General features: G+C 35.7%; 1 protein-coding gene and 1 long non-coding RNA gene across 9 annotated transcripts in view; one reads left to right on the top strand and one right to left on the bottom strand.

The window, feature by feature from the left end:
• ARHGEF12 (Rho guanine nucleotide exchange factor 12) overlaps positions 1 to 26,922 on the bottom strand; it is a 126,839-nt gene that overhangs the window by 11,125 nt on the left and 88,792 nt on the right. For all 6 annotated transcript variants that reach the window (XM_037505460.1, XM_037505463.2, XM_037505462.2 and 3 more), the window contains 19 exons: positions 24,419 to 24,461; positions 24,031 to 24,136; positions 23,458 to 23,595; positions 22,916 to 22,948; positions 22,478 to 22,592; positions 21,628 to 21,733; positions 20,052 to 20,267; positions 17,218 to 17,350; positions 16,894 to 16,929; positions 16,412 to 16,566; positions 15,045 to 15,191; positions 13,980 to 14,065; positions 10,412 to 10,537; positions 8,724 to 8,838; positions 7,180 to 7,280; positions 3,660 to 3,737; positions 1,915 to 1,990; positions 1,234 to 1,401; positions 380 to 467 (listed from right to left, as the gene is read on the bottom strand). In XM_037505460.1, the coding sequence (XP_037361357.1) occupies positions 380 to 467; positions 1,234 to 1,401; positions 1,915 to 1,990; positions 3,660 to 3,737; positions 7,180 to 7,280; positions 8,724 to 8,838; positions 10,412 to 10,537; positions 13,980 to 14,065; positions 15,045 to 15,191; positions 16,412 to 16,566; positions 16,894 to 16,929; positions 17,218 to 17,350; positions 20,052 to 20,267; positions 21,628 to 21,733; positions 22,478 to 22,592; positions 22,916 to 22,948; positions 23,458 to 23,595; positions 24,031 to 24,136; positions 24,419 to 24,461 (2,066 nt within the window). The remainder of the gene's footprint in view (positions 1 to 379; positions 468 to 1,233; positions 1,402 to 1,914; positions 1,991 to 3,659; positions 3,738 to 7,179; positions 7,281 to 8,723; positions 8,839 to 10,411; positions 10,538 to 13,979; positions 14,066 to 15,044; positions 15,192 to 16,411; positions 16,567 to 16,893; positions 16,930 to 17,217; positions 17,351 to 20,051; positions 20,268 to 21,627; positions 21,734 to 22,477; positions 22,593 to 22,915; positions 22,949 to 23,457; positions 23,596 to 24,030; positions 24,137 to 24,418; positions 24,462 to 26,922) is intronic.
• The window catches only part of LOC129145469 (uncharacterized), an 84,740-nt gene that overhangs the window by 5,355 nt on the left and 52,463 nt on the right, over positions 1 to 26,922 (top strand). For 2 of the 3 annotated variants that reach the window (XR_008551053.1, XR_008551054.1), the window contains exons 2-4: positions 7,206 to 7,360; positions 14,385 to 14,478; positions 24,143 to 24,174. This is a non-coding gene — a long non-coding RNA (uncharacterized LOC129145469). The remainder of the gene's footprint in view (positions 1 to 7,205; positions 7,361 to 14,384; positions 14,479 to 24,142; positions 24,175 to 26,922) is intronic. The other variant, XR_008551055.1, reaches the window with a different exon arrangement.

The raw sequence follows: 26,922 nt of genomic DNA, 5'->3' as shown, positions 1-26,922 counted from the left end.
TAGACACCAAACAAACAACAAACTCTACTTTATCAGACAATATCTTTACTTAGACAATATCCTATTAAGTAGAAATTATAAAAACCCTATGCCTTAAAGAAAAACCTAACGACATTATGAACATACTGGCCACTAAAAAACTTTACTTGGCACTTCTGAGAAATTTTTCTTTAGAAAAGCACATTCAATAGAATAGAATCACACTAAAAGACATCAATCTAAAAAGGAACAAGTTCTTACAATAATATCTATAAAAAATACAAAGTGCTTATTTCTACCTAGTGTTTGATTTCCAAAGTTATAGTACAAAAACAAAGTTAAGTTTATTGACTATTATATTCAGGATAATAGAAAAGTTAGAGCTATGTCTAGTACATACACAGTCTTTTCAGAAACTGTCTGTGCCACCAGTTCATAAATTTGGGCTCCGTTGTCTGACATGGAGATGACAAATAAAGCTTTGTTATCTGGAAAATAGAAAGCAAAACTTATTCTAACAATATGACCTACAGAGGACAGGGAGGATGTTTCTAGGGTTCTGGTGTTATTTTTTATCTTAATCGAGATAAAGATTACACAAATATTCACTTGAAAACATGAGCACTTTATAAAAATCCATCAAGTTAAACACTTAAAATCTATGCAACTTATATTTCATACTGTATCTAAAGTACTCAACTGAACACTATGACTCTTATGAATTTATTTTGAATTGCCCTTTTCCTGAACTCTTAATAATATTCAGTGGGTGTTGGAGAAAAAGGTCCTAAATTGATTTTGCCATAATGGAATGAACAACTTTCAAAAGAGATCTCTTTGTTGGTACAGTTAATATATAATCTGCTAACTTAAGCGGTTTTCAAAAAACCTATACTATACTTACCTCTTCAGGTTTTGCTCTTTTTTCAAAAATCAAAATCATACCACTCTAATGAAAGCCCTTTTTTTTTTTTTTTGATATTACCTCCAAATTCAATGTTTGAAACATGGAATAAAGGCAAAAGTAACATGCAAAAAATTTTAAATGCAGAAAATGACTCAGAAAAATCATAGGCATCCTGAATCCTTAATTTACTTTCCAAACAGCATGTGTGCATTTTTTTTTCATTTAATTTGTAGAAGAGTATAACAGGAACGAAACTGTATGCAAGTTGTGTTATTTAAACAACACTGACTATACCTTATGCAACTTTACAATAAGCCTAGATATCATATTACTCAGGACATAGTCACCTGTTGCCACTTGTCGAACCAACACGGTATTCAACTTAATGACAGGGCTAAATGTGTGTTTGCTATCAGCTGTAGATGCTAGGATCTTACTATGACACCTTAACACCAGTCTGTCATCCTGCTTTTGTAACAGGACAAGAATGTCTTCCAGCAGCAATGTATATAGATCTAAGAAGAAAAAAGACAGAAAAGGTGATCAGTTCAGAAATTGAGATGTGCTTTGTAACTTTATAACAATTCGACAGAGAAATGTTATTTCTATTAAGTCTAATAAATTTAAATAATTGACTTGCTATTTTATTAAATTTCACTTTTAATAACTCATTTTTATTGTATTACACTAAAGTATCAATCTATGACTAACAAAAAATAAAGTTTCTCACCACAGGTAATTTGAGAGATAGTGGTCTAAAGAAAGCTTAGACTCATTACAATACAAGAAAGATGAAGAGAGGACTGAAGCATGATAAAGTTTCATGCTTCATCCCTAAGTGAACATTTGACACACTTCAAATATCAAATAACCTAAGTAGATCTGCAAATGCATAAGTAACACAAGGTAGCACTGTTAACTGCTGTAAATGAAAACTGTGAACGGTTATCTCTTCTCTTGGCATACGAAATCTTTCTCACGCTTTTCTTATCTCCATTCTCACCAATAATGACAGACATGAGACCTACCAATAGATTTATCTCTATTCACTTTCCAGACCAATGGTCCTTCATGAATCATCTTCCTTTTCGTTAAATCCAAATTCTGCCAAAATAAAGAGAATTACACACAAATCATTTCCAAACACTCGCTGAGATGATATTCTGTATCATCTGATTTCAAGAAATTCTTAACATAAAAGATCCCATTTACATTCACTATCATTATTGTATCTGTCAACTATTAAAACAGAATAAAGACCAAGTTAAGTGCATAAAATTTTCCAAAAAGGAAAAGGTATCTTCCCCAAACACTCAGGAGTACTGGCTTCCAAATCTCACTCTACATAGGTTATGATAGCTTATGAAAATGAAGTTGCAAACACTCAGCCACTAGATTCTTAATCCATCCCTTAATTTTTCTATGAATAACTAGATGAGGATGATGCCTAACTCATCTATAAGAGGCCTCCGAGTTTCAAGGCTCTAGTTCCAAAGGAAATTCTAAGGAACAGCAATCATGAAAAGTTGAGCTTTCTCCACATGTTAATAACTCAGTAAGAAAATCTTTTTTCAGTATAAGTAGTTCTACAAAAATCTCATTCTCTAGAAATTAAGAAGCTAAAAGCACATCAGCAAGTCTATTTCAAAAGCCACCAAATAAATCTACAAAAACTACCACCTATGGAAATAGTACAAGAAATACCTAAAATCCTAAAAAAGTTCTTTTTTTTTTTTTAAAGATTTATTTATTTATGCATACAAGAGCTGGAGTACAGGCCAGAGATAAGGGGGGGTGTGAGAGGATTCACCAGAGACATAGTGGGGACCAGAACAGGCAGACTAACTGAAATACACTGCTGAGGGGAGCAGCGGGCAAGACAGGAGAGGTCTGCTACACCATGTAGGTAGCTCCCTGGCTGGCTGGGGATCGAACTCGTGCTGCAGAGGCTGCGGATTGCTTCATGGTGCGGTGCTTAATCCATTGTGCCACCAGGGAGGCCCCTAAAAAAGTTCTCAATACAAAAGTCCATGTACTAGAAGTGGCACTTAGTACATGCTTCACTACCTTTCCTGTAATGTTTTCACCTTTTATCCTGTTAAAAAGCTTCAAGGAAAAACAAGTTACCTTGCTTTTTATTCAATAATCTGGAAAGTTCTCATAGTAAATAGCCTTGCTTTTACTCAAACTATGGAACACAATTAAATTTAATAGTAAGTACTACTTGCTTCATCTCCTGCAAATATTCCTGACCCCAAAAATTACAGTTTTGCACAAAACATTCCGCTAATGAAAGACTGAAGTAATCTTTATATAAAAAGGAAGGATAGAGGGCCTTCCTGGTGGCGCAAGGGGTTAAGACACAACCTATGAAGCTATCCGCAGCACTGCAACACAAGTTCGATCCCCAGCCAGGGAGCTACCCACAGGGCGCAGCAGACCTCTCTTGACTTGCCCGCTTCTCCCCTCAGCAGTGTATTTCAGTGGATCCACCTATTCTGTTCCCCACTCTGTCTCTGGTGAATCCTCTCACCCCCCACACGTCTGGCCTGTACCCCGGTTCTTGTATGCATAAATAAATAAAGCTTTAAAAAAGAAAATAATACTTCTAAAAACATTAAAAAAATAAGAAGCATAGAATCATAAATACAGACAAATCTAGGATATAAGAATTCCTTCAGGTACTGTATGTTCTCACTGAGATGTTAATTACCTGTCAGGTCTTTAGTAAATTTTATTTTATTTTTTAAATTATGATTAGACCATCTCTCACCCTGAGCTCTTCAACATTTGGGTACTCTGACAACTTCAGATTGGAGGTATCGAGGCGACGCTGATAATCTTCCAAGCGCTAAAAATTAGACAGGATGGAGTCAGGATTATTGCTTTGGATATCAATGACCTTCCTGTTTTACTGAACTCCCTGCAACATTAGACACAGTGACAACTCACTCTTTCTTGAAACACTCCCTTCTCTTGACTTTGGTGGTATTACATTTCCCGGGTTTTCCTCTTATCTCTTTGACAGGTTTCTTCCTCAATCTTTTCAAACTCACTGGCCTCTCACAAGCCTGTATTTATTTTCTGAATATGTAATTCATATACATGCTACAGTATATGGCACACAATAAATAGTAAATAAATATTTATAAAAAGTCTCCCTCCAATCTAGTCCTCTTGCATTCCCAAGCCTCCAATTTTCTTTAAAGAAATAGATATTTCTTGGGTAGCCTATGAGAAATATTCTAAGAAAATAGAATATATGTGTATATAAGTATGCTTGTTTCTATGCATACTGTGTATATATCCTTTTAAAAAAAGATAGAATAAATATTTATACATATATTACTCAAATAGTAACAGAATAGATTCATATGCATTACTGATCACCTCCCCACGTTTGTTTGTGCGTGCAGCTCATCAATACATCCTGCAGAATGATCCACATTAGCACATATAGAAAGAGCTGTCTCGTTTTTGATGGCTACATGGTATTCTAGTCCATGAATGAACTATAATTTATTTAACTACATCTTAGTGGTAGTTACGTAGATTACTTTCGATCTTCTATAGCAAACAATACTGAAGTAAAATAACTGCGCTCAGAAGCTTTAATACACATATACAGGATAAATTTCTAGAACTTTAGATAAAAAGGTACTTGCTATTTCCCCCATGATTATAAAAATTTCCAAATACAAAGAAAAGATTAGTCTAAATGTGGATAGAGAACATCCACCCATATACCCACCACCTACATCCCACAATTAATATCTGCTACATTTGCTTTCTCATATATCTATCCATTCATCTCTCTATCCATCAATCCATATTATTTTTGGATACATTTCAAAATAAGTTAGATATAAGCATACTTTTTACCTCTAAACATTTCGGCATTTATATCATTAACAAGAGTCCAATATAGTTCTTTTTTAAGTAAAATTTACATACAGTGAAATGCATACATTTTAAGTGTAACTTTCATGAGCTTTTACAAATGCATATATCTATGCACTCAACTCCTATCAAGATACAAAACATTACTATCACCTCAGAAAGTTCCCTTGTACTTCTTCCTAGTTAATATCTGTCATTTAATATCATTAGTAACTTAATCACTTTTCTGTTAATTTTTACCTATTATAGATTAGTTTAGCCTGTTCTAGAGTTACATATATACTGATTATATGTATGTACTCTTCATGTCTGGCTCCTTTTATTCCACATAATACTTGTGATATTCATCATACTGTGTGTATCAGTAGTTCAATGTTTTTTATTGCTGCATTATTCTAGTTCATGACTATAGCACATTTGATTTATGCTCTAGACATTCTTATACAAAACTATGGGGTATATATTTTCATTTCTCTTGAGTAAATCAATAGAAATAGAATTGCTGAATCAAAGGGTAGATGTATAATATGTGCATTTTTAATTTATGTGACTATTGCCAAACTGCGCTTCTGTGGTTTTATCACTTTACACATCAGATAATATTGATGCATTTGAAAGTATTTGTTTTTCTATACCCTCACCAATGTCCAAGGATACAATTAACATGTATGATTTCACAATCTTAAATTTTTTATCTTTAACAGTCTTTTAGATGTGAATCCATATAGCCAATTTGCTGTACACTTCACCCCATATCCCAAGCTCATCATCCTCCCCATAGATCTGGGGCTTCTCCACTCATGTCCATCTAAATGTGCAAGTCAGGGGTTTATTCTTATCCATCATCTTCCTTCAAATCCTTCTTTAAATTGGTCACCAAGTCTGTTAATTTTACCTTCTAAATACACTGCTAATTCTTGTAATTCTCTAAGACACAATCATCAATCTGGATTTCTGCTAATTGAGCCTTTTCCTCCACTCCTTTACTCCTTCTAATCCATTCACCAAGGATATTTAAAAAGTGAAAAATCTGGGCCTCCCCGGTGGCGCAGTGGTTGAGCGCTGGGTTGCGAAGCTGCCTGCAGCCTCTGCAGCGCCGGTTCAATCCCCGGCTGCTCCCCGGCCACCAGAGGAGGGTCCCACATGGCACGCAGACCTCTCCTGCCGCCCGCTGCTCCCCTCAGCAGTGTACTTCGGTCCTTCTGCCTGCTCTGCTCCCCTCTCTGGCTCTGGTGAATTCTCTCACCCTCCCGCACTTCTGACTGTACCCAGTGCATGTATAATAAATGAATAAATAAATATAACATGCCTCTATTAAAAAAAAAAAAAAAAAAAATCTAAAAAAAAAAAAAAAAAAAAAAAGTGAAAAATCTGAATGTGCTATTCAAAAATGTCCTATAGTGAATTCCTACTGCTCTTAGGATAAAAAATAAAATTATTTAACAGTCTGCAGGCCCCTGTAGGACCCAGGCCAACTGTACCTCATTTCATACCACTCTGATTTTGTTTAGGAATGATCCACACTATTCTCACATTTCAGCTCATCAAATATACCGTGCTTCCTTTTTTACCCCAGGACTTTTGTATATGCTGTTCCCTCTACCTGTAAGATTGCCCCCTTCTACATTCTTCTGGTTATTTCTACTCATCATTAAGAGCCTGGCTTCAATGTCAGTTCCTCCAGGAAGCTGTCTCTGATGGCCATTGCCTAATATGCTCAAACTAGGCTAGATTCTCTTCCTACACATGCCTAATACCCTGAAATTCTCCTTCACAGTAAGTGATACAAAATACTGGCACCATAGGGGTTAAAATCTCAGTGTTATCAAGATTATTGCCAGCCACTGCAGCATGAGCTTGACCCTGGCCAGGGAGCTAACCCACATGGCATAGCAGGCCTCTCCTGTTTTGCCTGCTGCTTTCTTAGCAGCGTATTTCAGGAGATCTGCCTGTTCTACAGATTCACCACTCTGTCTCTGGTGAATCCTCTCACCCCCTGTACCTCTAGCCTCCACTGCAGTTCTTGTATTCATAAATAAATACAATAGATCTTTAAAAAAAATACTGGCACCTTAATGCACACATTTTCTTAACCATTCTATATACTCAGTGTGTGTGTGTGTGTGTGTATATATAGTAGAATCTCTGTAAATATAGTTAATTGAATAGATGAATGAAATGAATGAGCAAACAAGCAGATAGAGAGGCTCAAATACAACCCTAGTTTTCTATCACAAGTTGATCTGGATCTACTTATTATATGAATAGTTAACAAATGTCCTGACCTTTAATTATATAATGATAGCTTCAATTAGCATTTCACAAGTTCCAGGTAATACTAATTTAACATTCTCACTATGTCATCCTATATTTTCTTCCTTTTCCCATCTTACCTGCTTGTTTTCTGCTTCCCTGACAGCCTGATTTACATAATTTAAGATCTGACGACAGTGATCAGCAGCTTTCTTCACCTTCTCCCTTTCTATCGGCCATTCTAAATAAGGGAAAGAAATCAAAAATGGAAAATGGAAAATGGAAAAAAATCAGAGATGATCTTATTTCATTTTAACAGTTGTAAGTATATACTAAGACGGTGGTTATTTTTATACCAGACTAAAATCTTTGGTAGAATCTCAATTCAGGTAATTTTTGGACAAGTGAGACTTCCAATGATGTTTAAAAATAAAGCATATTAGAAAATCCCAAATATAAGAAATGATACTTGTCCAATTAAGTATCAGGGCCGCTATGTTACACATTCCAGGGAGTGTTTCCCAGTCATACTGTAAACTATATAAATGGGATGAACCCTCTCCTAGAATTTCATAGTATAGCCTATGAGACTGTGTCCACTGACCTATTCAGCAACATTTTTTGAGTGATAACACAATTCAAAATACTCAAAGTAAGTTTCTTGAATTTGAGATTGTTTAAACAAAGAAAATAAATTACAATATTTGGATTATTAAAAGAAGATGAAAATCACTAAAATGTGCTGAGGTTATATTGAGGTCTACAATGTAAAGAATAGCAAAATCAGACTGTGTATAACTACAGTTTTCTAAGCAATAGCCCAATTTTACTGAACAAATCTATTGCAGTATAAAAATTAGTATGTGTGGTATAAGTCACTTTGGGTAGCAGGTACCATATTTTTAAATTGTCCAATTATGCATTCAAATTCTCAGGTATAAGAAACAGGAGTTTGCACAGAATTCAAAGCAAGTATGATAAATGCTACAGGAAGCATTGATAAACTTTTTCTGTAAAGGGCCAGATAATAACTATTTTACAACCTTACATGCTAAATGATCTTTGTAGTAACTACTCAACTGGGCTGTTGTAGTGCAAAAGCAGACAATGCCAACAAATTAGCATGACTATGTTCCAAAAGAACTTTACTTACAAAAACAGGTAGTGAGTCAGACTTAGTCCATGATGCATAGTTTGTCAAACTCTATGCTAGAGCTACTAATGAAATATATTAAATCAAATTAGCCTGAAGAAGTCTGGATTGAATCTTGTTATAAAATTTAGCTATACTGGGCCTTTCTGGTGGTGTAGGCGGTTGAGTACAGCGCTGTGAAGCTGTCTCCAGCCTCTGCAGTGCTGGTTCGATCCCCGCTAGCCACAGAGCAACACACATGGCACGGCAGACCTCTCCTGTCTCGCCTGCTGCTCCCCTCAGCAATGTATTTCAGTCAGTCTGCCTGTTCTGTTCCTAGCTCTGTTTCTGGTGAATCTTCTCACCCTCCCCCACATCTGGCCTGTACCCCAGTTCTTGTATAAATAAATAAATCTTTAAAAAAAATAAATAAAATTTAGCTATACTACTTGGAAATTCAACTTCCAAGCACCAGGATGCTGTGAGAGATTATTTACCAACTTATGGTTTTCTTTGTGCCTTAGCTTTTTTATTTCCGCAAGAATAATATACCTGTGTATTTGGCAATATTATCCAATAGAAGAGGGTACTTAGTAAGCCTCTGCATTTGGGTGGGTATGATATCCTTCAGTTGCAGACGACGACACAGTGGATTACTCTCAGCATCCTAAAATTAAAGTGAAATAATTGATTTTGTATTTCTTATTTGGACTAATTAAATACATACCATATATTCATCATAAGTGTCTACACAATCACAGGTCTAATTGTTAAATCAAAACTTACCATTTCCAAAAAAAAAAAAAAAAACAAACTTACCATTTCCACATCACGCTTTTGTTTTCTCCTTTACTCAGAAAATGGGGGAAGGTACCCTTTATCACTAAAGCAATGGCTTCTTATCTGTTTAGGGAAGGACTGAGAGCCTCCATAATCAACTCTAAGAATTGCTGTCTTGTGATTCAGAAAATATACTTACATTTTCCTAAGGGTAGCATGCCTACCAGTTATACCAGTTAATTTATACCAGTGCTGTGCAAACTTTTCAGTCAAGTACCAAGCAGTAAATATTTTAAATCTGTCGGGTCATACAGTATCTGTTATAACCACTTCAGTCTGCTATTTGCACAAAGGCAGCCACAGACAATACATAAAAAAATGAACAGAGTTATATGTAGTAAAGAGTTTTAAGATGACCTCTAACATTTCCATAGTGTAGCACACACCCCCTATATGAACCCTTTCCCTGGAGTAAAAATAACCCATCAATGTGATAGGACGGCACTCCCGTGAGAAGGTTACTATCAGCTGACTAGGAATTAATCCAAAAATCTGGTGAATCTGACCTAATCAGAGGAACCTTCAAAAATAAATAAATAAATAAATAAATAAATAAATAAAGAAAGAAAGGCTCTGCCAGAGAAACACATTCCTACTGGTCTGGAAAAAGGAAACATTCATTTTATAAACTGTCTGAAAAAGCCACATGCCAGAGATGTAGACATTTTCTAGGAGCTGAGAGTAGTTCCTAGTCAATAATAGCAAGAACACAGAGATCTTAGTCACACATTTATAAGGAAATAAATTCTGCTAAAAAACAGAGCTTAGAAGAGGAGCCCAAGGCTCAGATGAGAATTGAAGCTCCAGCTGACAAGGTGATTTCAGTCTGATAAAAGCATGAAGAGAGGGCTCAGCTAAACTATATCTTTTAAGCCACAAAAACTATGACATGATAAATCTGCATTGTTTTAAAAGTTGTCACATTTGTGGTAATTTGCTACATAGCATTAAAAATGAATATACTATGTTCTAATAAAACCTTGTTTACAGGTAAGAGGCTGGATATGGCCTGTGGGCTGAAGTCTATTGACCTTTGATAGATACCACTACAGACCTCAGAAAGTGTGACTGCTATTACAGTCTTTCCTGGGCTTGTTATAAGCCCCAATCCCATGTATTAACTATGTCATTTTAATAATGCACAGGGATAATTTCCTGACAATATCTATCTCCATGGCAATGTGGACTTCTCTGTCAAGTATTTCAATCTTGACATAATATTTACTATTCATCACTCCAACAATATCCAGTAATTTAAGAATAATGCATGGCTTAAAAAAAAAGGTCAACATAGGTAAAATCTCTGTAAAAGGCTTAGTCTTAGAATTCCCCCAGTTCATTTTATAATTGATAATTTAAAAAATTGCATTTTTTTCTCTTACACGACTTATTCAACTCACTTGCACAAAAGTCTGGAATCGAGAATCCTTTTTCTGACGAGATTTGATCATTTCCAGGGCAAAAGGCTGGTTGCTGCAAAAGGTAGCAGCAGCTTGTTTCAACTTCTCCTCGCCTGGTCCACTGAACTGTGCCAAGAATGCAAAGAACACAATACAGAAGTGGGTACTGAGCTTGTATAAGGCCAAAGAGACAACTGCATTCTGTTCCATATTCCATTAAGTATTCTCTGGTGACAGCAGAGACCTATACATTTGTGTGGAGCATCAATGTTTCTCCATTAAAAAGGTCTGAGTCTGACACAGACAGACCTTTTCTGATCATATTCCCATGCATTCTTGCTCATTGATGCTTACCACGCTTAATACTTTTTCATTACCTTGCTAGACCACTTCCAAATTGTATAGAGAAGTTAACATTTACTGAATATGAAGACACAAAAACTTGAAGACTGAGATTAAACCTTCATTCTCATAGAATCTGACACCTTCACAAAAATTACTTTGCTATTGCTCCAGGAACAAGAGACTTGGGATTCTGGTCTTCTTTCTTACTCTGAAATACAGGGCTGGTCATAACTTTTCCGGGTTGCAATAAAATCAAAGCATTGCTACAGCAGCTGGAGCGCCATGCCTTGACTCTCCCTTTGGGGACGACGCATCAGTATAATCTTTTGCTAAAACATTTTTACTTCAGTCAAAAAAGTATAATCTTTTCCTAAAAAATTACATAATTACTGATTTTTTTAATTTCTAAATTTTTTTGTACACATCATGATTTAAAAATTCTGATAAAACGTAATAATGTTTCACTCATAGTAAGTACTCTTAAAAGTACAGGTGGAATAACTTATTTTGAACCATCTTTATATTTGTAATAATTGCTTTATGGTTTATATGAAAATGTTTTATGAAAAATCCTTTTGAAGTACATATGTTGATATATTAAAAGTAACTTTTGTTCAACTAGGAACCAAAGTGTTATTTGAATAGGTTGCTCCAATGTTGTATTCATAATCTATAGTAAACTTGGCACTCAACATGTTTAATATGAGACTGGTAGCAATTTTGATATGTTAATCAAAGTACAGCTGGACTTAGAAAAGAAAATAATATCCCCAAACTCAAGCAATTTTATAGTAATTTTACCTAGTTAGTCAACTAACAGGGTGATGATTTTAAGAGAACAATACTAGAAAAATACTTTTCTATATTATCTTTAAAGATATAGTAAATCTAAAGGCTTATTTATTTTTGCCTTTTCTATTTCTGGTCAGTGCTTTGCTCTAAATTAACCCTCTGTCCCTAACAGTTACTGACCAAATTGGTTGGTCATTCTGTTTTTCTTCAACTTCCTATGGGTATATACTCATCACTGATCAGTAATACACTGATCAAAAGATTCTGAGAGACACCTTTTTGGGGCCTCCCTGGTGGCATAGGGGTTAAGTCTCAGCACTATCACCACTGTGGCCCAAGTTGGATCCCTACCCACACAAGGCACAGCAGACCAATCCTGACTTGCCTGCTGCTACCCTTAGTAGTTTATTTCCATAGATCTGCCTGTTCAGCTCCCCATTCTGTCTCTGGTGTATCCTCTCACTTCTGCTCTCCCCAGCCCACACCCCAGTTCTTCTATGCATAAATAAATAAATCTTTTTTTTTAAAGATTTAAATCTTTTAAATCTTTTTTTTTTTCTTTAAAAAAAGATTTATTTATTTATGCATACAAGAACTGGGGTACAGGCCAGAGGAGTGGGGGGTGAGAGGATTCACTAGAGACAGAGTGGGGAACAGAACAGGCAGACTGACCGAAGTACCCTGCTGAGGAGAGCAGAGGGTGAGACAGGAGAGGTCTGCTGCACCATGTGGGTTGCTCCCTGGCTGGCCAGAAACGAACCTGTGCTGCAGTGGCTGCGGATTGCTTCATAGGTTGCATCTTAACCCTTGCACCACCAGAGAGGCCCTAAATAAATAAATCTTTTTAAAAAAAAGACATTTATTGGTCCTGCTCTTTCTCAACTTTATTTTACCCTGTAATAGATTTATGGAGTCCAACGGACTGTGAAGAGAGAAGCAATTGCACTCTATCCCTTACCAGTAATGAATCTCACTTGACACTTGGTGCTGAGCATTGTTTATCTGAGATACAGATGAAATTCCTGAGGAATCAAGACTGCTTATCAAGTACATACAACTTAGTTATTTTACTCCAAGCTTGACTTGCAAATTGATGCTACACTATGTCATACTACACATTTTCTGTTTCAAGTTGAGGAGAATGCTGCTAAGTCACTAGAACTATTACAACTTTCATTGCTACATAGAGATCAAGAAACAAAATGAATTACATTATCAAAGAGCAGTCATAGAGAAAGTTGAGCTTTTTAAGGACACTAAATCTCTTCAATAACAACAATGGCAGACTGGGCCTAAGGAAAAATGCTTTAGAAAATTCTATGAAGGCGAGAAAAGACTGGATTATGATTCCCTAATTCTGGTCTAAGAAAAGATCTACTGCTGAATCAGTAAGTTCTGGTCCAAGATCTAATCATTGATGAAAGGAGTAAGATGAAGATTGTTTTAGTCAACCAACTAGTATTTCATCTTTTGAAAAATTATCATTGTAGATTTACCAAAATCTGTGGCATTTCTTCATGCAGTCTACATATTGAAGCAGTATCTAAGCAGTTCTTGTTCAGGCTTAAGATTCTGAGAACTTCATTATATACTATTATCAGCTGTAACTATAGTATTTTCTTTAAAAGCTTGGTTAGGGCCTCCCCTGGTGGCACAGCGGTTGAGCGCTGGGCTGCGAGGCTGCCAGCAGCCTCTGCAGAGCCGGTTCATTCCCTGGCCGCAACTGAGGGTCCCACAAAAAATAAATAAATAAATAAATAAAATAAAAGCTTGGTTAAATCCACTTCCCCTAGGAGTATTTTCCATATGTTCTAGATTAAGTTTCCTTACTAAATATTCCCATAACAACCTGTACTCTCCCCTTTTGCAATACTCATCACACTTGAAATAATAACATTTTTTCCATCGATTATAAGCTCCACCATGGAGCAGAAACCATGTCTGATTTGATTGCTAGCATATTTCCAGCATCTAGAAAGATGCTTGACACACAAATATATACTGACAAAGAGTCAGGCAGAAAGAGTAACAGAATTTGACAGATACCAACATCTCTGAACTCTTCCCTTATACTACAAACAAGTTAATTTTCACTTTTCTAATTTTATAAGGGTAGTTCTGGATCTAAAAATGTTTAACAATATACAATTCTGAAATTTAGATTAACAGATGATAGTTAAAATTCTACATCAGTTAAATTATTTTTATCAAGATCCACTTTATTCTATATTCTTTAGGACACAAAGAACTATTATTTTTAATTTGATGGAAGAAAAGCACTTTGAGCACTTATTCAAGAGAATACAAACTCTGAACCCTTTACATTAATTGTGAAAAATGAATGAGTTTGCATATTTAGAAAGGCTATTTACTTAATCTTGAATCTGGTAAGTGTTTATGAAAATATTGAAAAAACAGCAGATTTCCTTACCCAGGTCAACAAATCTTCCCCAATCTGATCAATAACAGAAGTCTCATTCCTCTTTCGAACAGCCTTCATTTGCTCATTCAATCCAACTAAGCAGGGGGGAAAAACAATGGAAAAAATTAAGTATGCACTCACTTCAGGATGAGTTATTGGTGGTACCAAGAACCTAAACTTTCAAAAAAATAATTTTCAGAAAAGTATAAATGCTTTTAATCTCCTTAAAAATAAATATAAACACAATTCTTATATCTCTAGATATCTGTGAGCTCTATCTAAAATCAGATGCCAAAGCATAAAACAATGTGTAAGCTTCAAGATTCATCTGTCACCATGTTTATAAAAAACTTAAATTTTAATAGTGCAGGTTTTAATAGTGCATTGTTTCTCTCAAAATGTCTGTGTTCACAGGCAATGGATGAATTCAAGCCTGAAATTTTTCATGTATGCTGATGAAACCTAAGATCACCCAAGAAAAAATAAAAGGCATCAATCTGATTGACAGGTACTGGTAGGTGGTATGGCATCCTTGGGGAGAGATAAGATATTTTGGGTCATGGGGAAAAGGTGACTGTCAAAGAGAGGAACTGATACTACTGTCTACAAAAGTCTAAACTGACTACACCAGGAAAGTCAGCAAGATGGAAATTTTATGTATGTACTCAAGTGTTCCAAACAACAAAACAATAAAATAATTCCTGAAAATTATCCTACTGTGGGATTATATACTGTATATGACTTTATAAAATGCACTTATACACATATTATTATATGGAATATATATATTTTAAAACATTCATAGTATAATGGATAGGAAATTTTACACTATTGTTTTCATCTTGGATATTGACTAAATCCTGTGCTAACACTTTGTATACAGAAAGTTGAAAGCAGGGTTTAGATAGGTTTAAATAGCCAACTATTTCTTTATTTATGCTATATGCTCACATATAACTGCATAATTTAAGGAATGCTACCTGGATACATTTATAAGATTTTACTGTTACAGTGCATTTATGTCATTTATCCATTGAAAATGTTAGGAACAAAGATCAGAATCATTTCTCTTACTGTGAAGTTGAAGAATATCATCCAAGTTTGAAAAAATTTTCCGTAGTTCTGAAGATGACAGAATTCCTTCTCTGGACACTCGCTGATAGAACACCTGATCAAGAACCTTCAATGTTCGAACATGAGCTCTTTCAGTATAAAACAATTCTAAGCAGAAAAAGAGATATGAAATGTCACCTTACTTAGAATAATTCCATGCAACAAACATAAGCACTAGCTAGAATTATATAGCAAGTGAGTTATTTAATAATTATAGTTTAGGACAGACATAGTTATCTCTGAAGTCATTTTCAGAATCTTGATTCCATGAAACTCTGCCACATACCAGCTCTAAGAGTTGACTACTGGCCAATGAAAAACATCATTCAATGTACTTAAAAATTAACAGTGCACCTCCAAATTCCTCTCCAAATCCCCACAAGTCACAACTACAACATGAGAAAACTGTAAACACTATCATATAGCCTTTAAATTGAACCCTTTTCATAAACAGCAGTACTTTTGGTTATTGAATTTGCCTATAAATACTCAGTCTGAAGACAGACTTGCAATTTCACTGTATCAACTTTTTTTTGTATCAACTTTTTTAAGAGCTAGGAAGGCTATTTTTCAAGTCACATCCTGAAAAGAGCAGCCAGTACAGCAGACATGTCCTATCTCTGTCACATACATGCCAAAGTAAAATAAAGAAACTGTACTAGACAGAATAATGGTAGACCTGGATCTTACTTTTCACCTATCACTTAAGAACTGTATGATTCTGATTAAGTCAACCAACCACCCTGAGCCTTACCTTCCTCATTTATAATTGCTGCATAAAAATAACAAGGGATAGGGCAAATGTTGTCTCAAATTTTTCAAGTTTAAGATCTACAAATCGGGCCTCCCCTGGTGGCGCAGCGGTTGAGTGCTGGGCTGCAAAGCTGCCCGCAGCCTCTGGAGCACCAGTTCGATCCCCCGCCACCAGAGAGGGTCCCACATGGCGTGACAGACCTCTCCTGCCGGTGCCCAGTGCTCCCCTCAGCAGTGTATTTCTTCGTCATTCTGCCTGTTCTGTTCCCCGCTCTGGTAAATTTTCTCACCCTCCCGCGCTTCTGACTGCCCAGTGCTTGTATAAATAAATTAATTAATCAAAAAAAAAATCTACGAATCTATGAATCTTAAATACCCTAACGGTTAAACACAGAATCACTTGTGTTTTTTGAATTGGAAAGTTTAAGGATTATCTATCCGGTTTAATTTCCTTTGTTTAAAACAAAAGATTAGCAGAACTTTGACGCAAACTCCTAGACTCAGGGGTTAGTTTTACTCCTGAAAAAACTCAATACATGCGAACAACTATAACAACAAAAATTGATTGAACTCACCATTAATTACTTCCTGTCTTTTGATCTCACAAGGCTTTAGTCCCACTAACACATCTCGACCAACAAGCTGCTGCCAGTTGGGTGGATCTGTCTCTAAGTCATTTTCAAACTGTTCATCTTCACTTTGACTTTCTCCAAAAGCTGAGCTATCGAACCTTAAAAGGAAAAAATGATAAATTCTCCTTGAGGATATCAGGTGGACAGATGGCAAATGACACAAGTTTTTACATTACAGTAAATCAGATTTCTGAAATATTGTATAGCAAAGAAGCTAAGGCGCAGTCCTCCTACAAATGGCTAATATGTGTTACATACACTCTATAAATAACTTTTCAATGATTTATGTTTATTAAGAACTTTGCTTTATACTGTCTAACAGATTTGTGTGCAGGAATTCTTTTCCTTTAAAATGAGAACTTTAGGGGAAAAAGATATATTTCTTTAAATACGCTTCTCCTGAAAGCTATTTCAGGATTACTTACTTTCGAAAGGGCTTTGGTGTTCCATGTTCAGTCACCCTAAAACAATGGAGAATAAACAGTTAACATGAAAACAAAACTGTAATCAAGAAATTCATGCCCAAGAGAAGCAAAACTGGGTTAAACTACCACAGCTGACAAAGAATTCTTCAGGATTTAGCAGCAGATAAATGAAAAAACAGTTGAGTACTTGTAATAGTAACTCTAAGTTCTAATTCTTTCCCCCCAAAAAAAACACACGTGAGAGAAAAAAAAAATAGGAAAAATAGGAATACAGTACAGTCAAAAAACTTAAGCAATGTCTACCCTAAGATATCACTACATTACCTTTCTACTTCGCACTCCTCCTCCTGTACTTGGTCTAGTGTAGGAGGTGTGAAATCAAAGAGAGTGTTGGGTGTACGTGGTGTACCATCTAGAGAGTCTCCAGATGTTGGTGTTTCTCCAACTTGCTTTGATCCTGAAAAGACAATAGTCAGACATTAGGGTGGTATCAATCTTTAATAAGGACAATAATTACAAAACTGATTTAGTTCCCAAAAGAAGGTCCACCTAATCCATAGCCATATTCTTATTTAAACTGTTACAGGTTATCTAGAACCAAAACTCTAACATATAAAATGTTTATATGCACTAAAAAATAAATAGGAAAATCATTTGTTAGCAGTTTTTAAAAAATGGATGTAAGACATGACAACTCAGAAGAGCATATGATGAACAGAAACTTTTTGTCACCTGATTTACCCTCAGAATCAATCTTTTTTTAAAGTTTCAAATTTTAGTGACTATGGTAGTCCAATTCAAACCTCATACTTCTTATTCTTGATTTATTATCTTTAGGTAATAACTATTTCTTCCTCTGAGGACTTTGCTCACTTATACTTCTCGCCTGCACTTTCCCTCCATTTCTTCCCAATGTCTAGTAATTGTATTACTATTACTAGTTGGGTTATTGATTATTACCCAAGTTTCAATAGCATGACTATGTTTTTGTTACATGAAGGAGTTAGGATCTTAGCTCTCTTCTGTTAATGTGCTTCTGTGTCAGATAAGGTATTAGCATCATATCCTCCTCTCTAATTATATTCTTTCCAATTACATTTCATTTCTTCCAACTAGTAACTATTTTACTTGTTTCATTAAAATTTTTTACATGTACATTCTGACCTGTAGCCCCAAATGAAAATACTGTGTTTTGCCTATCAGGTTGCTTCTAAAAGTCTTATGCCACTGTCTAATGTTTGGCATTACGTATTATCTTAAGTATTAACTCTAACAAGCAAATTTTACCAAGAATGAGCGGTGCTTTTCATATTTAAGAATGTAAGACTTGGATATGATTTGGCTTTCTTTTGATGCCAATATGTAAAAAGGTCGTTTAGTATGGAGCTCTCTAAGAAGGGAGTGTACCTCACATGCACACTGTCAGGCTTTAGGCCCCAAATGTTAGAACTCTAGTCCACTAACACCATGAAGGACTTAACTATCCCTACATAATCATTCAATTTTTCTTAAAAGAAAAAGAAAAAAAGAACATAGTGTTCTTCAGTATATAAATGACAGACTTCATATTTCCACACTGTAAAGATCACAGATTTCTGACTCAATTGTTTTGATTGTAGACCTTCAATTAATTCATCGTTTTCAGATTTACTTCTTACTCACACATTCCTTATCACATGCCAATTCTAAATCCAATTCTCTCCAGGGTTCCAATGGGCAGACTGGCTCCCACATTGGACTCAAAAACAAATTATAGGCTCCAGCTTCCTTTATGTTGTTTTATCCATCAAATTATTCTTGTCTAATTTCAATCTCCCCCAAATTTGTTGAAATCTTTCACTTCAACATTTTACCTTCCTTTCCCTACATATGTTTTTTCTTTTTTGATTACCTACCCTGTTTTCATTTCAATGAGAAACAAAAGCCATGAATTAATGCAGGGTCCTCAATTCAGTATCTTCAGAATTCCATATCAGACACAATCTCCAGACTATTCTCCAAATCTCATCCTTACTTCATAATAAATAAAAACCCACCGTTCTATCTTACATGGGTAATCTCTTCTCAAATAGAGGTGTTTCTGCCATATACTGTGGACTTCAGAGTGGAGATGAGATGGGTGTTCTTTCCCTACTACTACTTTCAGATCATTATTTTTCCTTCTTCTTATAAAAGCCTTTGCTTCTTGGAGGCTCTCATTTTTTGGATATTATCACATATTCTCCCTCCTCACAACTATCACCTACCAACAACTGCAACTCTGGCTGCAGGTCAAATGTTTCCTTTCTATACTAATATCACACAAGGTAACCTCAAAACCCATGTATACTAGCTATTACCTTCTTTACGTCTAGTAACCTCCTCTATGCAACCTTAGTGTCCACTTCCAGAACTTTATCCTGGATCTGCCATCACCAGAGACTGAACTGCCTCCAAAACGCTAATGGAGCTAGGTAGTCCATTCTCCAACTATAACCAGTAGTCTCCCAACTCACTTACTTAAGAAGCCCATTGTAACAAATCATGAAAAAACATGGTAAGATCTTTTCCCAATTATCTACAATTAACTTCATATCTTTCTTTCCTTTTCAAAATCTTTCTTTCCTTTTCACTCTCAGTAAATAACTTTAACTTTCACATATACTCTGCATCTCCTCTCCCCTATCCTCAAATTAATGTTCTATTGGTTATGGAGTCTATCTCCTGTATCCCCAACACCCTTCTCTCAACTGGCACTAAATAACAAACAAGAAATCTTTAATATCTCAGATTTTGGAGTCTTTTTTAGACCAACCCCACATATGCCTCTAACCGCTATCCTTCAACACTCCCTTTACTTTCCTTTATTGGACACAGCAGTTTGAATATTTTATTTGTGTGACTATCTTCCCATAAGAATAACACATGGGACAGGAATCTATGTACATCTGGTACAAAATTAAATTCCGACAGAGAGCTCAATAAGTTATCATTCCGTATAGATTTGCCACTATTTACAAAATTTTAAAATGTTAAAACTAAACTAGATAGGAATTCAGTTTTAATTCAGAATTTAATTATTGATTAAAATAATTTGACATTCTAAGACTATCAAATTTCTTAGTGCTATTGTTTTAAAATTTTGATAGTCAAGAAGTTAAACTACACCATTAGCTCACCCGTATCATTCTCTTTCCCTCCTTCCTGGGAAAGAGGAACCCCTGGAGACATAGAAGACATGGAATTGGCTTGCAAGTATCCTATGTCTGCTCCATCGCTTGCTAAGCCACTCTGGCGCAACTTAGCAGAGTCCTGTGGTTCAGGACTCACAGATGAGGGTGTGGATAAGTGCTTAGGGTGGCGCTGCTTCTGTTGTAGTTCCATGGCCCTGCCAACTAAACAGAAAGCAATGCTTAACAATTTACATTGCAAGACAACTACAAGGAAAAAAAAAAAAAAGATAATGTAAAGGATCTGGAAAAATGTTGGAACCTAGAAAAATCTATGGTGAATTATTACAGAGTAAAGAATAGATAGATTAGGTAGACAGGTAAATAGGTAGATAGTAAGTAGACAGACAGACAGACAATAGAGCGGAAAGGGAAGAAAGATGAAAGAGAGAAAGGCAAAGGATGGTGGGAAGAGGAGATCGAGCAAGGATGAAAGAAAAGGAAGGGAGGTGGTGGGAAATGAAATGGAGAGAGAGGACACAGATGAGATGAGAAAAGATGAGAGTGATGGTGAATGTGGGGAAAGGGAATGCCAAGATAGACACATACAGAACTATATATATTTCTATATGTAGAGCGAAGATGAAGCCTTTCAGCTCTGTGAGTTATTAGCAGCCCCTACCCCACTTTTCCCTGGCACTCTCAACTTTATTACAATACACCTCAGTGACCATCCAGACTAATCACTATCCTGATCATTATCCCTGTTCACATCACTTACAGTACCTGGTCATCACTCCACTAAGCACTGCATGTCCTTACAAAGATCTGTACATCCCTCATCCTGAAACTCTTCCTACAATTCTTCTGTATCCTTTGAAACTTATGGTCAGCATCTGTGAAATGCTCCATCTTCTCAACATTTTCTCTAAAAATTTCCTTCATTTTCTTGGTCTTTCTTGACAAGGGGCACTATGGCATCTGAATGAGAATTTCTGCCATGTGAACATTCAGGATCACTGTGTCACATCAGCACCTCCACTCCAGCCATGCAAACGTTTTCCAATGCAGCACTGCTCAAGCTGAAGACCACTACAAGACCTAGCTTCCCTCCCACATCATCCCTACTGCTCTTGCAGTTCTCTCTGGGGAGCTAATATCTCGCCATTAGCCCTGAAGGTAGAAAGAGATCAGGAAATGAAATATAATGGAGCAATGGAGAAATTGCAGAAGTATGGAGAGATTGAGTTATATATGCATAAAGCGATTAAATAAAGTATGGTGGAAAAATCTATGTGCACTTTGCTTTTTTAATTTAACAATCTGAACTTGAATGCAAACAATCAAAACAGGCATATGAATTATTCTATAGATACATTGCAGTACTCCATTGTCATTAAAGAAGATGTTTATGAGAATTATGTATTTACACGGGGGTATTTAATTCATAAATGACATCGAATGGAAACCAGGCATGCTGGAAATTCAGTGGAATCATTTCGAGAACACGTTTCTCCAGCAATTCATTCCAGCTAATAAACATCTGATATTATGTGCACGAAGCAGCACCTGAACTGCAACCTACTTGCGCTGCTGTCCTGGCGGCTTGGTCTCCTCGGGGGCCCCAGGATGCTGGGGAAGCCTCTTCGTTTCCCTTTCTCTTCACCTTCCCTGTCTTTCTTCATGCTTTGCTAGAGACACAAGCAAAGAGACAGGATACACAATCAGGTAGATTTTTTTTTGCTTTCAAATGCAGAAACACAACTCTAATGGTCTGTTGAAATGAACTGATTAAATATAAGTGAAAGACACACTCAACAAACATCACACCACACCAGACACGGACTTACCAGATGCGGGCGCACAATAACATGTACAAATCAAACTCAGAGTTATCTTTTCAAACTCTACATAGTTGACAATTTTAGATGATAAAAACATAGTTTATTAAACATTTATTGGGAGCTTGTTCTAAGCAATTCATTCATTCATTGAACAAATTATTTACTAAGCCCATAGTATGTGCAGGCACTATGCTGAGAGCCGGGTACAGTGATGAAAAAGGCCCTTGCCGGCACAGACCTTCGCGATGAAACAAACATTAAGCAAAACCATAAACAATTACAAACTGGGATAGGCACCATAAATGAAAAAAAGAATATTCCATAACAGAGCTGGGGTTGGCACTCTGTGTAAACTGCTATCTTTACTTTTCACACTGTCTAGTAATTAGTTTACAGGTCTGGATTTTCATTAGATTTTGAGTTTCTTGAGAACAGAGACCTTACATCTATTAGCACGTCTAGCATTTTACCTTACATCTATTAGCACGTCTAGCATTAAATTGCTGAAAAAGTAAACAGTAAGAAAAAAGAAAGCACTGCACCCAAATGCAAAGAAAACAGAAAACTGAACAACTATTACTTAAGTCTTACTTTGATTTTTGGAAGAAATCCAATCCGACCCCGCTTATGCTCCAAATTTCGTGGTTCTTTCACCTTTACTCCCAGATGCTTCATGTACATAAGAATAACATACTGCATTGTGGAACTGGAGGAGAAAGGATTAAGTAAAGTAAGACTTCTGAGAAGGAAGAGTGGGCAGAATAATGGTACCAAATGACTTCCAAACCAACAATGTTGAATTCTTAGAAATAATTCATCAAGTAAAAAGTATGGAAGTAGGCATTCACTGAAAACAGAAAAGGATTCTAACTCCAGACACTAGATTATTAGGTTAAAAAAAAAATGCAGGCCACAAGAGGGAGACAGTCTATGTTTTTAAATTAAAAAAAAAGAAAATTTACAAGTTAGAAATGACAGGAGTAAAGACAGTTTCTTTTCCCTTGTCATTTTAGGGAAAAAGTTTATTACCTCTTATCTTCTTCTACAGCCTGAGCAGTCATCCTAAAAAAAATTATTTTTAATGAAATATTACAGTTAATAAAAGAGCTGCTACTAAACTCAAGATACCTGAAACAACAAAACAGAGCTAAGTACTTTAGTTCCCACCCCGAACCTCTGCTGTCTGGAATAAAATACCAAAAAAACTTTAAGCCCCAAAGGAATCACTTGCTTTTCACATTCACATCATCAATTACAAACATTTCATAGTAAGATATAAGGTAAGTAATATATCTTTCCAAAGATATAATTCCAATGAAAGTGTTGAACCTGTTTTTGATCAGTTACTAGAAATTTTATAGTTAACTCATTTTACCAATACCCAGGAAAAAAAAAACCACAAGAACTTTACCTAAAGTATCAGTCAAAATAAAAAATTCCAGTTTCTGGAATATTGACCCAAAATAGACAGCTACACATACACAAAGCTCTTCTAAATTTATTTAACATGTACTTTCAGTATAACTAGAATTTCAGGAGAGGGAATTTGTATATGTATTCCCATTACTTACAACACTTCTTCAATTTTGGCAACAATCTGTTCTGCACATGCCCGTTCCTTGTCCAGAGTTGCCCGGTCCTTGTCTCGCTCTGCATCAAGTTTAGTCAGTTCACTTTCGGCTAAGGTCAGTCCCATACTACGTTTCTGCCTAAAGGGAAAAAGGAGAAATTTCCTGAGGTAACCTAGAGAAAATCTATCTCCCTCTGGAGATGTTTCATCAGAGTTTCCATAGCTATGAGTTTCTAGCAACAAGCAAAATGTCACAGTTTTCTATTTTTGGCCCATGTCACCTAGGACACCAGAGGAAAAAAAAAATTCCAGAGGCAATCATTCAACAGAGCACAAATCCTGAAGGAACACACTTAGCAAAGAGCTAAGTACTGAGCTTAAACCCTGAAACTGTATGGAATGTGGACTAAGGACTCTCAGTACCATTACAGTCTTTTGATTTCAAATGTACACTATATTTTAAAAACTGGAATAAAGACCACATATGCTAAGCCAAGGACTTACTGTATAACTTTCCCTACCTAAAAAGGAAATTTAGAATGACCATATAGCTTCTATCTACCACCACGCTTACCGAAAATCTTCTAAGTGTCTCTGAACTTCTGGGTAGACTCTTTCTTGCATGGTTTGGATATAGTGACGATGCAGATCCTCAGGAATAAGCTCAGGTCTTCTTTTTTCTACAGAATGAAAAGGAAAGGAATGACCCGACCTAAAGGTATATTTTAACTTTGCAACATATCTATGCTACTTGGTAGAAATTTAAGTAAGACAAAGAGAAGTTCTTCAGTGTAGCTTATCTCAGAATTCAGATCTCATTTACCTTTAAATGTATTATAGACTCTGCAGAGAGAGTGAGATGACCCACTAGTCACCTCTTGACAGATAAAACCTTTAAAGCTGAGCTGAGCTACATATCTAGAGAGATGTCATTCTCCAGGTTATTGGTACTCCAAACTTACCTAGATCTACTGATATCTCATCAGGAACAGGAACTTTCAGGTGCTAAAATAAAAATTGAAACAGAATATTAGGTACTTCTCAAGGTGAATATAAATTCTTGTATAAGTAAAGCGATATAACTTCAATTCCTGTTTTCTAAACCTGAAAATGAGTCCTTTCCCCCAAGAACTACACTATAAAGGAAATACCTACAATCGTTTTGCCAAATGACTAGGTGTTTCTGTGCCTCACATATTCCTACTGGCTTTGGCTTTCTAGAATCATTGGTTAATATAAGCAGTTACACATCACTGAACTAATATAGGTAAATAATGTTCATATTATCATATTAAAAATCCACTTATATGTAGCCATGAATTGTATCTGCTGTTTTTGAGATGGTTACGCCACAGACATCCTAGTCACTTGCCTATATAAAGCTAAAGAATTCTCATGATAGTCACACTCCCAATGAGAATGTAATAGTGATCAAGGTTGAAGTTTTGGAGTCTTAAATTTTCAGCAACCATCTGTTGTTCTTACTATTGAACTAAGGTAATTTATCATGATTTGCTTCTTCTTAGTTAGGACTTTCCTTGTAATAATTGCAGTTTCAGTCCCATTACCAAACTGTTGCATTTCCTATCCCATCAATTTGGGAAATGTCTTGGAAAAATTATTAATAGTAACAATTAATAATTCTTACCATATTCATCATGTATACTTTGTATTGTAGACCTATTTAAGCAAGATACTTTTAAACTTTAAACAATCCATAAGCTCTGAAATTTTACACTGGAAAACAAGTCATTGTTAAAAATTAGAGATCTTTAATATTCATTTGAAAAACCCTTCAAAGCTTTTTCTTTAACTGAAGTTGCCACCCAGTAGCTCAAATCAACTTTCTTGAAAGCACTTCAAGCACAAATGTAAAAAAAGTATATAAATGTTTGTTGTGTTTGTGGATATTTGCATGAAATAAATACCACAGGAGGCATAAAAGAATAAACAGCAAATTAATCTATCAGGGTTCTTATACTTCAATGTTGACAGAAGTAGCAAAATAGATTTTTAACTTAACCATGGAGCTCTCTTAAGAAATGTGAAATTCAAACATTCAAACATGAAACAGAACATTTCTTTGTGGAAGCAAATCATCGTAATAAATACTAAAAAAAAAGTATATTTTAAACAATGGTAGTATAATCAAGATTCTAGGGCCTCCCTGGTGGCACAAGGGGTTAAGACGCAACCTATGAAGCAACCCACAACCTCTGCAGCACAAGTTCAATCTTCAACCACAAGGCGCAGCAGACCTCTCCTGTCTTGCCCGCTGCTCCTCTCAGCAGTGTATTTCAGTCAGTCTGCCTGTTCTGCTCCACGCTCTAACTCTGGTGAGTCCTCTCACCTTCCCGCATATCTGACCTGTACCCTGGTTCTTGTATGCAAATCTTTAAAAAAAAAAAAAAAGATTCTAACTAACAAGTTCATTCAACAAATACCTAAGTAATTACTCTGTACCAAGATCTATTATTCAGTGATGGGAAACAGCAGTGAACAAAGAGAACAAAAACATCTGCTCTAATGGTGCTCAGATTCAGGGCAGAAGTGCAGGGATATAAAAAAAACAAATAAATAAAGATATAGGCTCTATGAGCAAAAATAACACAGAAAAGGTGACCATAAGTGAAGGGAATGAAATTTTAAATAGGCTGATCAGAGAAGATATCACTGAAAAGATAAGTGTATACAGCAGTGTATAGGGAAATAGGCAACCTTATAGAGAAATTTACAGAAAACAAGGAGGCTAAAGCAAGAAGTGGAGCCAAATGTTTCTCTGTGTGTGTGTGTGTGTGGTTGTGTTTAAGATAGTAGAGCTAATGATGGTTGCATGCTAATGTGGATGATTTGGTAGAAAACTAATATAAGAGAGTATGAGAATAAATGCTGGAATAGTATCTTTGATGAGGTATATGAAAATACAATCTGAGTTAACAGAGAAAGTGTTGACCTTAGATTAAAAACAAGGACTATTCCTCCATAGCATCAGGAAAAATGGCAGAGCATATGGGTATGATAGAATAGGATAAATCTAGTAAGAGTTAGCTTCTGTGTACTTTAAATTTCTCAAAGAAATAGCAAGGTCATCAGCTGAGAAAAAGACAAAAGAGATTTAGGAAAGAGGCATCAGTCATGAGAGAGACCTGCAAATGTTAAAGGACTAGAAACAAGCAGGATGATTATCCAGGAGGCATTAAGGATTAATGATAAAGCTTACTAGTGTAAAAAGCTAATGAAACTTTCTATTGGCAAAATAAAACACTATCACCTTTTATGTGAGTGTGACCTTTTCCACCACTTTAAACGTAAAGCTCCAAACTTCTAAGAGGTCAACCAGAATTCAATTATGCAAATATTATCTTTAGGATCCTAATACAGCAAGCCCTCACTTAATGGAATCGACAGGTTCTTGGAAACCAACTAAGCCAAACCACATGTAATGAAACCAGGTCTTCAAATAATG

This window comes from Talpa occidentalis, unplaced genomic scaffold (assembly GCF_014898055.3).
Source record: "Talpa occidentalis isolate TD23 unplaced genomic scaffold, MPIMG_talOcc4v2.1 talOcc4.12, whole genome shotgun sequence".
Lineage (NCBI taxonomy): Eukaryota > Metazoa > Chordata > Mammalia > Eulipotyphla > Talpidae > Talpa > Talpa occidentalis.
This window is presented reverse-complemented; position numbering and strand designations above follow the sequence as displayed.